The sequence below is a fragment of the Salvelinus alpinus genome, chromosome 1, assembly GCF_045679555.1.
Source record: "Salvelinus alpinus chromosome 1, SLU_Salpinus.1, whole genome shotgun sequence".
Lineage (NCBI taxonomy): Eukaryota > Metazoa > Chordata > Actinopteri > Salmoniformes > Salmonidae > Salvelinus > Salvelinus alpinus.
Genome location: NC_092086.1, coordinates 108,338,941 through 108,352,141, shown reverse-complemented (window position 1 = coordinate 108,352,141; position 13,201 = coordinate 108,338,941). Strand labels below are relative to the sequence as shown.

Below are 13,201 nucleotides of genomic sequence, written 5' to 3'. Positions count from 1 at the left end.
TTTTCAAAACCTGCTTTTTTCATTCATTGTTGGAATAAAAATACAGTTCCTAATTCAGTTTAAAGACCCTAAAAGCCAAAACACAATCAAAACAAACTGCAGATGCATCCAATGCGTTTGTAGAGTCACAAGCTTGATGTAGTTATTGCATGCTAGGAATATGGGCCAAAGAATAAATGTTTGGTAAGTGACATTTTTCCAAATACTTATGACATCTTCAAAGTGGGGTACTAGATCTATACAGTGCTTTCATTAGTAAATGGTTAATCAGATGTGTATGAAAATACCCTCAAATATAAGTTTACATTCTGTACTTTTGCGCTCAAATCCAAAATGTAGTATAGAGTCAAATTTTGAGCATCACTGTCCAAATACATATGTAGGGAAGTGTACATTGTGCAGAGAAAGACACATTTCCATTCCTGAATTGCAGAAGTGGTGGGAGTTTTTTGTGCAGGTGTAGAGGTGTGTGTGTGTCTGTGTGCTTCTGTAGACGTGTTTAGTCTCCTTAACTCAATGTTATTGATGCATCTCAACTGGTTGTGTCTAGTACTTTTACACTAGTTACGGCCAATAAACTTTGATTTGATTTGTCTGAGTTGGGTCTCCTGGTCTGAGTTGGGTCTCCTGGTCTGAGTTGGGTCTCCTGGTCTGAGTTGGGTCTCCTGGTCTGAGTTGGGTCTCCTGGTCTGTGTTGGGTCTCCTGGTCTGTGTTGGGTCTCCTGGTCTGAGTTGGGTCTCCTGGTCTGAGTTGGGTCTCCTGGTCTGAGTTGGGTCTCCTGGTCTGAGTTGGGTCTCCTGGTCTGAGTTGGGTCTCCTGGTCTGAGTTGGGTCTCCTGGTCTGAGTTGGGTCTCCTGGTCTGAGTTGGGTCTCCTGGTCTGAGTTGGGTCTCCTGCTCTTGTCCCCAGTGGTCTAGTCTCTCGCTGCTTGGTGTCGGGTAATATAGCTTGTGTAAACATAACATGACAGGCATTTAAAGAAATTGCTCTCAGGTCATAGTGTAAGAGGGACATTAAGAAGAGATGTGGATTCCTCATACACACACGCACACACTCTCACACAGAGACACCCACACACACACACACTGTGCAGGGGAATGTTAACTGTGTAAGCAGCACCAGGGTTTAGACTCACGCTGATCCCTGAGGAGACCCCCAGCACTAGTGCTGAGTGATTAACCGAGACTCCACGCTGATTCCTGAGCCCAGCACTAGTACTGAGTGATTAACCGAGACTCCACGCTGATCCCTGAGGAGACCCCCAGCACTAGTGCTGAGTGATTAACCGAGACTCCACGCTGATTCCTGAGCCCAGCACTAGTGCTGAGTGATGAACCGAGACTCCACGCTGATCCCTGAGCCCAGCACTAGTGTTGAGTGATTAACCGAGACTCCACGCTGATTCCTGAGCCCAGCACTAGTGTTGAGTGATTAACCGAGAGTCCACGCTGATCCCTGAGGCAACCCCCAGCACTAGTGGTGAGCTATTAACCGAAATGTAGGTTATTTTTTGTTCAATTATTTGAATTCCATTTTGTTCCGTTTTTTTCTTCTTCTGTGAGTTCAATGCACAGATTGCACTGCAATTTCTCTAGAGATAAATCAGATCACGACCAAACTGTGCAATGTCGTAGGGAGTTGTAGTTTCCAACTGGCCAATATTCTACGTAGTTTAGCGCAGAAAACGTGATAATTAAGTACAATGACCATAATCCGTTGAGTGGCTACTTGTCCGGTCTGTGTTACTTTTATGCCTGCTATGTGAGGGGATACGTAGAGAGCAGTTGCTTCGTGAGGTATCGCTACCTGAAGATACATGATCTAAGTGATTGATAGTTGGTGTTCAGCCTTATTTACTTTGATGAACTACTAAATAGTGATTTTGTCAGACAGCAGCTCTATAGGGATGAGATGATGACTTGGAATTAAATAATACATTCATCAAATAAAACAAATGTAATATACACAACTGAAATATATTTTATTAAAGTAATGTGAATAACTGATGGTTGCTAAGCAGTAATGGTCAGTCACTACCACCATGGGACTTGTATTAACTGTTTTATTGTGTTGTTACAGTGTTCAAACCACATAATGCAGAGTGCATTTAATGTTTTTTTTTTAAATACGGAAACCAAAATCGAAAATAATATATTTTTATTTATTTGATTCATATTTTGTTGTACTTTTTACCCCTTTTTCTCCCCAATTTCGTGATATCCATTTGGTAGTTACAGTCTTGTCCCATCGCTGCAACTCCCCTACGGACTCGGGAGAGGTCAAGAGCCATGCGTCCTCCGAAAAACGACCCTGCCAAGCCGCACTGCTTCTTGACACACTGCTCGCTTAACAAGGAAGCCAGCCACACCAATGTGTTGGAGGAAACACCGTACAGCTGGCAACTGCAGTCAGTTTGCAGGCGCCCGGCCCGCCACAGGGAGTCGCTAGAGTGTGATGGGACAAGGAAATCCCAGCCGGCCAAACCCTCCCCTGACCCGGACAGCACTTGGCCAATTGTGCGCCGCCTCATGGGTCTCCCGGTCACGGCCGGCTGTAACACAGCCTGGGATCGAACTTCGGGCTGTTGTGACGCCTTCGACCGCTGCGCCACTCGGGATGCTGAAATAGAAAATCTTGATTTATTTTGTGATAATTGAACCGGAACCTAACCGGCCTCAAAAAGCACTAATCACTCAGCATTACCCAGCACAAACCCAGTGTGTGTGTGAGTGTGTGTCAGAATGACCAGAATGATGTGTGTTTTTGACGTATTGCTGTTTGACGTTTGTCTATGTGCTGTCTTGTATGATCCATCACTGTGATGTATTGTGTGTGTGTGTGTGTGTGTGTGTGTGTGTGTGTGTGTGTGTGTGTGTGTGTGTGTGTGTGTGTGTGTGTGTGTGTGTGTGTTTTACGTGTGCGTGTGTGTGTGTCCAGCGTTTCCCATCTCCTCTATCCAGCCTGCTATGCTGCCTGCGTGATGTTATCAGGGTTGGGAGTCTGTTTGCTTTGGGAGTGCTGGGCAGTCCGGGGTGGAAACGAGACACCCCCAGGGGACAGCCGAGGTAGAGGACCCAGGAAGTTAAAGACTTTGGCCTGGGAAAGGGCTGCTGGGGCTGGGAGAGGGAGAGACCCGGACCAGTACTGAAAGACCGAGTAGATAAAAATGGAATGGAAAAATAGCTAGCCCCGGTTGTGTTGAGATGATGATGCTACTACCTTCCCTCCCCTCCTTTCCTCAAGACAAAAGCAGTTTTCTCATAGGAACAGGAAATGTAGGCTGCGCCAGCAGTTTAACTCTTGTGGTGTAGGAAGAACAGAAAGAGGATTCACATTTTTATGTAACCTTTATTTAACCAGGTTAGTCTAATTACGGTTGACTTAAGTGCCTTGTTCAAGGGCACAGAGATTTTTCACCTAGTCAGGCTCAGGGATTCGAACCAGATACCTTTCGGTTACTGGCCCAACTCTCTTAACTGCTAGGCTACCTGCCGCCAGGTAGATTGAGGGGTGGGTGAGGGTGTATAGAGGGGTGGGTGAGGGGCGTGGCAGTGCCGGTACAGGAAGTATAAATATGGTAATTTGAAAGACGGTTTTATCCAAAGTGACTTACAGAACTGTCTTGTTCAGTATGGCCCATACATGAATCCAACCCACAATTTGATGCTGTGACACCATGCTCTCTAACCCACAGACTGTAGACCATGCTGTGACACCATGCTCTCTAACCAACAGACTGTAGACCATGCTGTGACACCATGCTCTCTAACCCACAGACTGTAGACCATGCTGTGACACCATGCTCTCTAACCCACAGACTGTAGACCATGCTGACACCATGCTCTCTAACCCACAGACTGTAGACCATGCTGACACCATGCTCTCTAACCCACAGACTGTAGACCATGCTGTGACACCATGCTCTCTAACCAACAGACTGTAGACCATGCTGTGACACCATGCTCTCTAACCCACAGACTGTAGACCATGCTGTGACACCATGCTCTCTAACCAACAGACTGTAGACCATGCTGACACCATGCTCTCTAACCCACAGACTGTAGACCATGCTGTGACACCATGCTCTCTAACCCACAGACTGTAGACCATGCTGTGACACCATGCTCTCTAACCCACAGACTGTAGACCATGCTGACACCATGCTCTCTAACCCACAGACTGTAGACCATGCTGTGACACCATGCTCTCTAACCAACAGACTGTAGACCATGCTGACACCATGCTCTCTAACCCACAGACTGTAGACCATGCTGACACCATGCTCTCTAACCCACAGACTGTAGACCATGCTGTGACACCATGCTCTCTAACCCACAGACTGTAGACCATGCTGTGACACCATGCTCTCTAACCCACAGACTGTAGACCATGCTGTGACACCATGCTCTCTAACCCACAGACTGTAGACCATGCTGACACCATGCTCTCTAACCCACAGACTGTAGACCATGCTGTGACACCATGCTCTCTAACCAACGGACTGTAGACCATGCTGTGACACCATGCTCTCTAACCCACAGACTGTAGACCATGCTGTGACACCATGCTCTCTAACCAACAGACTGTAGACCATGCTGACACCATGCTCTCTAACCCACAGACTGTAGACCATGCTGTGACACCATGCTCTCTAACCCACAGACTGTAGACCATGCTGTGACACCATGCTCTCTAACCCACAGACTGTAGACCATGCTGACACCATGCTCTCTAACCCACAGACTGTAGACCATGCTGTGACACCATGCTCTCTAACCAACAGACTGTAGACCATGCTGACACCATGCTCTCTAACCCACAGACTGTAGACCATGCTGACACCATGCTCTCTAACCCACAGACTGTAGACCATGCTGTGACACCATGCTCTCTAACCCACAGACTGTAGACCATGCTGTGACACCATGCTCTCTAACCCACAGACTGTAGACCATGCTGTGACACCATGCTCTCTAACCCACAGACTGTAGACCATGCTGACACCATGCTCTCTAACCCACAGACTGTAGACCATGCTGTGACACCATGCTCTCTAACCCACAGACTGTAGACCATGCTGACACCATGCTCTCTAACCCACAGACTGTAGACCATGCTGTGACACCATGCTCTCTAACCCACAGACTGTAGACCATGCTGTGACACCATGCTCTCTAACCAACAGACTGTAGACCATGCTGACACCATGCTCTCTAACCCACAGACTGTAGACCATGCTGACACCATGCTCTCTAACCCACAGACTGTAGACCATGCTGTGACACCATGCTCTCTAACCCACAGACTGTAGACCATGCTGTGACACCATGCTCTCTAACCCACAGACTGTAGACCATGCTGTGACACCATGCTCTCTAACCCACAGACTGTAGACCATGCTGACACCATGCTCTCTAACCCACAGACTGTAGACCATGCTGTGACACCATGCTCTCTAACCAACAGACTGTAGACCATGCTGTGACACCATGCTCTCTAACCAACAGACTGTAGACCATGCTGTGACACCATGCTCTCTAACCCACAGACTGTAGACCATGCTGTGACACCATGCTCTCTAACCAACAGACTGTAGACCATGCTGACACCATGCTCTCTAACCCACAGACTGTAGACCATGCTGTGACACCATGCTCTCTAACCCACAGACTGTAGACCATGCTGTGACACCATGCTCTCTAACCCACAGACTGTAGACCATGCTGACACCATGCTCTCTAACCCACAGACTGTAGACCATGCTGTGACACCATGCTCTCTAACCAACAGACTGTAGACCATGCTGACACCATGCTCTCTAACCCACAGACTGTAGACCATGCTGACACCATGCTCTCTAACCCACAGACTGTAGACCATGCTGTGACACCATGCTCTCTAACCCACAGACTGTAGACCATGCTGTGACACCATGCTCTCTAACCCACAGACTGTAGACCATGCTGTGACACCATGCTCTCTAACCCACAGACTGTAGACCATGCTGACACCATGCTCTCTAACCCACAGACTGTAGACCATGCTGTGACACCATGCTCTCTAACCAACGGACTGTAGACCATGCTGTGACACCATGCTCTCTAACCCACAGACTGTAGACCATGCTGTGACACCATGCTCTCTAACCAACAGACTGTAGACCATGCTGACACCATGCTCTCTAACCCACAGACTGTAGACCATGCTGTGACACCATGCTCTCTAACCCACAGACTGTAGACCATGCTGTGACACCATGCTCTCTAACCCACAGACTGTAGACCATGCTGACACCATGCTCTCTAACCCACAGACTGTAGACCATGCTGTGACACCATGCTCTCTAACCAACAGACTGTAGACCATGCTGACACCATGCTCTCTAACCCACAGACTGTAGACCATGCTGACACCATGCTCTCTAACCCACAGACTGTAGACCATGCTGTGACACCATGCTCTCTAACCCACAGACTGTAGACCATGCTGTGACACCATGCTCTCTAACCCACAGACTGTAGACCATGCTGTGACACCATGCTCTCTAACCCACAGACTGTAGACCATGCTGACACCATGCTCTCTAACCCACAGACTGTAGACCATGCTGTGACACCATGCTCTCTAACCCACAGACTGTAGACCATGCTGACACCATGCTCTCTAACCCACAGACTGTAGACCATGCTGTGACACCATGCTCTCTAACCCACAGACTGTAGACCATGCTGTGACACCATGCTCTCTAACCAACAGACTGTAGACCATGCTGACACCATGCTCTCTAACCCACAGACTGTAGACCATGCTGACACCATGCTCTCTAACCCACAGACTGTAGACCATGCTGTGACACCATGCTCTCTAACCCACAGACTGTAGACCATGCTGTGACACCATGCTCTCTAACCCACAGACTGTAGACCATGCTGTGACACCATGCTCTCTAACCCACAGACTGTAGACCATGCTGACACCATGCTCTCTAACCCACAGACTGTAGACCATGCTGACACCATGCTCTCTAACCCACAGACTGTAGACCATGCTGACACCATGCTCTCTAACCCACAGACTGTAGACCATGCTGTGACACCATGCTCTCTAACCAACAGACTGTAGACCATGCTGACACCATGCTCTCTAACCCACAGACTGTAGACCATGCTGACACCATGCTCTCTAACCCACAGACTGTAGACCATGCTGACACCATGCTCTCTAACCCACAGACTGTAGACCATGCTGACACCATGCTCTCTAACCCACAGACTGTAGACCATGCTGACACCATGCTCTCTAACCCACAGACTGTAGACCATGCTGTGACACCATGCTCTCTAACCCACAGACTGTAGACCATGCTGACACCATGCTCTCTAACCCACAGACTGTAGACCATGCTGTGACACCATGCTCTCTAACCCACAGACTGTAGACCATGCTGTGACACCATGCTCTCTAACCCACAGACTGTAGACCATGCTGTGACACCATGCTCTCTAACCCACAGACTGTAGACCATGCTGTGACACCATGCTCTCTAACCCACAAACTGTAGACCATGCTGAGCACCATGCTCTCTAACCCACAGACTGTAGACCATGCTGTGACACCATGCTCTCTAACCCACAGACTGTAGACCATGCTGTGACACCATGCTCTCTAACCCACAGACTGTAGACCATGCTGTGACACCATGCTCTCTAACCCACAGACTGTAGACCATGCTGTGACACCATGCTCTCTAACCCACAGACTGTAGACCATGCTGACACCATGCTCTCTAACCCACAGACTGTAGACCATGCTGGGACACCATGCTCTCTAACCCACAGACTGTAGACCATGCTGACACCATGCTCTCTAACCCACAGACTGTAGACCATGCTGACACCATGCTCTCTAACCCACAGACTGTAGACCATGCTGTGACACCATGCTCTCTAACCCACAAAATGTGATGTTATTATAACTTTATCAGAAGCTTATGCATAGACCACAGGCTGCGTTGAGACAATGACTTATCAATGACCCAAGCCCAGCTCAGTTAATCCCTACCATTGTGTCGCTGAGTTGTCATAATGCTTCAGCAAATGTACATTATCCTTGGGGAGTTGATAGACACAATGTAAGTAACCTAATTTATGTACCTCTAACTGCCCTGAATGCCTCTGCTGATCCCACAGCTGTTGTATGCTGTAATCATATGCCTATATCATATGCCTTTGAACCAGAGTAATACTGTTTAGACTGAGGGGTAGGGCCCTTGTAGGAAGTCCACTGTGTGCAGCTCACCCTGCACTAATAAAAATAATCTGAGCATGTCTTCCTCTGCTAAGCTTCCCAGTAAAGCACTAAAAATAATCAAGCATCCCAGAAAAGTGTTTTAAAAAAGCCCATGTTAACATATGTAGCTTAAACAGGGTTCATAAAATCAATAATTTGCTCGTAACAGATTACATTCATGTTCTGATAATCTCTGAAAATCACGTAGACAGTATCTTTGATGATACAGTGGTAGCAATACATGGTTTAAAATATACAGAAATGCCGAAGGTGGAGGTGTTGCTGTTTATATTCAGAACCACATTCCTGTAAAGATTAGAGGATCTCATGTTAAATACTGTTGAAGTAATATGGCTACAGGTTCATCTGCCTCACCTAAATCCCATTCTGGTGGGAAACTGCAATAGAACACTAAATGCTAACAGTCAGTATCTGGATAATGTGTGTGAAATGCTTGATAATGTATGTGATATCAATGGAGAGGTATACTTTATGGGTGATTTTAAATATTGACTGGCTTTCATCAGGCTGCTCACTCAAGAAAGCTTCAAACTCTAACTAGTGCCTGCAACCTGGTTCAGGTTATCAGTCAACCTACCAGGGTATTTACAAACAGCACAGGAATTAAATCTTGTTTTGGCAAAAAAGGCAAACTCCACTCCATTTATTCAATCAGATGGCTCATTCATCACAAAACCCACTGATATTGTCAACTACTTATTATTTTTTTCATTGCCAAGATTAGCAAACTTAGGCATGACATGCCAGCAACAAATGCTGACACTACACATCCAAGTATAAGTTTGAATTCCGTAAAGGAAGTATGGAAGAGGTGAAAAAAATATTGTTGCTATCAACAATGACAAGCCACTGGGGTCTGACAACTTGGATGGAAAATTACTGAGGATAATAACAGATGATATTGCCCCTCCACTCCTAAATTTAAGCCTACTAGAAAGTGTGTGCTCTCAGGCCTGGAGTGAACCAAAAGTTATTCCCCTACTTAAGAATAGTAAATCCCCCTTAACTGGCTCAAATAGCCGACCAATCAGCCTGTTACCAACCCCTAGTGAACTTTTTGAAAAAATTATGTTTGACCAGATACAATGCTGTTTTACAGTAAACAAATTGACAACAGATTTTCAGCATGCTTATAGGGAAGGACATTCAACAAGCACAGCACTTACACAAATGACTGACTGGCTGAGAGAAATTGATGATAAAAAGATTGTGGGGGCTCTTGTGTTAGACTTCAGTGCGGCTTTTGACATTATCGATCCTAGTCTGTTGCTGGAAAAACTTGCGTTATGGCTTCACACCCCTGCTATATTGTGGATAAAGAGTTACCTATCTAACAGAACACAGAGGCTGTTCTTTAATGGAAGCCTCTCAAACAAAATCCAGGTAGAATCAGGAATTCCCCAGGGCAGCTGTCTAGGCCCCTTACTTTTTTCAATCTTTAGTAGTGACATGCCACTGTCTTTGAGTAAAGCCAGTGTGTCTGCGGATGACTCAACACTATACACGTCAGCTACCACACCGACTGAAATGACAGCAACACTTAACAAAGAGCTGCAGTTAGTTTCAGAAGAGGTGGCAAGGAATAAGTTAGTCATAAATATTTCAAAAACTAAAATCATTGTAGTTGGAACAAATCATTCACTAAAACCTAAACCTATTGGAGTAACCCTGGATTGTAAACTGTCATGGTCAAAGCATATTGATAAAACAGTAGCTAGGATGGTGATAAGTCTGTCTATAATAAAGTGCTGCTCTGCATTCTTAACATCACTATCAACAAGGCAGGTCCTACAGGCCCTAGTTTTGTCGCACCAGGGCTACTGTTTACTCATGTGGTCTGCTGCTACAAAGATGCACTTGGTGCCACACTTAGGAAAATTGTAATTGGTTCAGAACAGGCCACCAACACGGCTGACCCTTGGATGTACACAGAGTTAATATTAATAATATGCATGTCAGTCTTTCCTGGCTCAAAGTGGAGGAGAGATTGACTTCATCACTACTTGTATTTGTGAGAGGTATTGATATGTTGAACTCACCGAGCTGTCTGTTTAAATTACAGGCATTACTCGGACACCCATGCATACCCCAAGTCCGGAACACACAGTACTACATAGAGCCATGACTACATGGAATTCTATTCCACATCAAGTAACACATGCCAGCAGTAAAATTAGATTTAAAAAACAGATAAAAATACACCTTATGGAACATCGGGGACTGTGAAGCAACACAAACATAGACACATGCATACAAACACACGATGACTTACACATTATACACATGTATTTTGTGTTATAGATATGTGGTAGTAGAGTAGAGGCCTGAGGGCACACACTTAATATGTTGTGAAATCTGTTATGAATGTATTGTGATGTTTTTAAATGTTTAACTGCCTTAATTTTGCTGGACCACATAATAAATACAAATAAACTCAGCAAAAAAAGAAATCCCTTTTTCAGGACCCTGTCTTTCAAAGATAATTCGTTTAAAATCCAAATAGACCAAATAGATCAAATATATCCACAGATCTTTATTGTAAAGGGTTTAAACACTGTTTCCCATGAACATGCACCTGTGGAACGGTCGTTAAGACACTAATAGCTTACAGACGGTAGGCAATTAAGGTCACAGTTATGAAAACTTAGGACACTATGGAGGCATTTCTACTGACTCTGGAAAACACCAAAAGAAAGATGCCCAGGGTCCCTGCACGTGCCTTAGGCATGCTGCAAGGAGGCATGAGGACTGCAGATGTGGCCAGGGCAATAAATCGCAATGTCCGTACTGTGAGACGCCTAAGACAGCGCTACAGGGAGACAGGACGGACAGCTGATCGTCCTCGCAGTGGCAGACCACATGTAACAACACTTGCACAGGATCAGTACATCCGAACATCACACCTGCGGGACAGGTACAGGATGGCAACAACAACTGCCTAAGTTAAACCAGGGACGCACAATCCCTCCATCAGTGCTCAGGCTGTCTGCAGTAGGCTGAGAGAGGCTGGACTGAGGGCTTGTATGCCTGTTGTAAGGCAGGTCCTCACCAGACATCACCGGCAACAACGTCGCCTATGGGCACAAACCCACCGTCGCTGGACAAGACCGGACTGGCAAAAAGTGCTCTTCTCTGATGAGTCGTGGCTTTGTCTCAGCAGGGGTGATAGTCAGATTTGCGTTTATCGTCGAAGGAATGAGCGTTACACCGAGGCCTGTACTCTGGAGCAGGATTGAGGTGGAGGGTCCGTCATGGTCTGGGGCGGTGTGTCACAGCATCATCGGACTGAGCTTGTTGTCATTGCAGGCAATTTCAACGCTGTGCGTTACAGGGAAGACATCCTCCTCCCTCATGTGGTACCCTTCCTGCAGGCTCATCCTGACATGACCCTCCAGCATGACAATGCCACCAGCCATACTGCTCGTTCTGTGTGGGATTTCCTGCAAGACAGGAATGTCAGTGTTCTGCCATGGCCAGCGAAGAGCCCGGATCTCAATCCCATTGAGCACGTCTGGGACCTGTTGGATCGGAGGGTGAGGGCTAGGGCCATTCCCCCCAGAAATGTCCGGGAACTTGCAGGTGCCTTGGTGGAAGGGTGGGGTAACATCTCACAGCAAGAACGGGCAAATCTGGTGCAGTCCATGAGGAGGAGATGCACTGCAGTACTTAATGCAGCTGGTGGCCACACCAGATACTGACTGTTACTTTTAATTTTGACCCCCCCCTTTGTTCAGGGACACATTATTCCATTTCTGTTAGTCACATGTCTGTGGAACTTGTTCAGTTTGTGTCAGTTGTTGAATCTTATGTTCATACAAATATTTACACATGTTAAGTTTACTGAAAATAAACGCAGTTGACAGTGAGAGGACCTTTCTTTTTTTGCTGAGTTTATATCTAGCTACTGTGATGAGACCGGGCCTCTTGGTCATCCACTGATTCCCAAGCTAGTTACTCCATATAGCGCCACTACTGTGGTGTGGGACCCCATGATTCTCATTTCCATTAGTTTTTTCAATTAACTCAGCAAGTCAGTTGACGGCCTACACCGACCAAACCCGAACGATGCTGGGCCTATTGTGCGCCGCCTTTTGGGACTCCCAATCACGGCCGGATGTCATACAGCCTGGAATCGAACTAGTGACGCCTCTTGCACTGAGATGCAGTGCCTTAGACCGCCTCGCCACTCGGGTGCCCTCATTTCTAATGAGGTAGGACAGTGCCAGGCCAGGTCTCTCGGCCGTCCACCGCTTCCCAGAGCCAGTGTGTCTGTGTGATCACCACGGTGACAAAGATTCAACTGATTCCAATCAAAGCAGCAGCTCCATTGATGTGAGAGATTACACGCTGTCTGTTGGGGCCAAGATGAGGGTTCCAGGTGATTGGACACCCGTGTACCTGTCCATCTAGATAAGCCCCCCCCCCCCCCCCCGGATGGATTCCTTTCTTTCTGTTCTCTTCCCGTCCTTTTCCTCCGTCAGCCTCTGTCTATTTTTGTGAACTTGTGGCCGGTTCCCACAGTGTGGTTCCCATGGTTATCAGCATGGAGATAGCGAGCGAAGGGAGTGGGGGGGGGGGGGGTTGACAGAGAGCGGGAGACAGCAGTGTTGCACTGACTGCTTTGAGAGCGAGCATAGCGGGCTCAGCTCTGTCACTGGAGGGAGAGAGGGTGGGGGGGGGGGGGCAAGCTGGTGTGCAGTTCATGAATATCAGTGTAGTGCAGGCTGCTGGGGAGGGGAGGGGTGCTCTGCCTCTGAGATAGAGGGCTGAGGTGGGGTAGGATGGAGCGAGGGGGAATAGAAGGGGGAGGGAGAGTTGTTTAGGGGGCGAAGGGGCACTGAAAAAGGGACAGATTCAGTTCCCACACTTATAATTACTGTGTCACAGGAGA

At 47.1% G+C, this 13,201-nt stretch overlaps 1 protein-coding gene and 1 long non-coding RNA gene across 5 annotated transcripts in view; one reads left to right on the top strand and one right to left on the bottom strand.

Moving 5' to 3' along the window:
- Positions 1–13,201, top strand: part of exd3 (exonuclease 3'-5' domain containing 3) — a 64,188-nt gene that overhangs the window by 30,879 nt on the left and 20,108 nt on the right. The window contains exon 20 of one of the 4 annotated variants that reach the window (XM_071340261.1): positions 10,373–10,546. The exons of the other annotated variants lie outside the window; for them this stretch is intronic. Coding sequence (XP_071196362.1) covers positions 10,373–10,435 — 63 coding nt within the window. The 3' untranslated portion in view covers positions 10,436–10,546. Of the gene's footprint in view, positions 1–10,372; positions 10,547–13,201 lie in introns of those variants that run through there. 4 annotated transcript variants of the gene reach the window in all.
- Positions 1,958–13,201, bottom strand: part of LOC139538338 (uncharacterized) — a 38,384-nt gene continuing 27,140 nt past the window's right edge. The window contains exon 2 of the long non-coding RNA XR_011667711.1: positions 1,958–2,619. This is a non-coding gene — a long non-coding RNA (uncharacterized lncRNA). The remainder of the gene's footprint in view (positions 2,620–13,201) is intronic.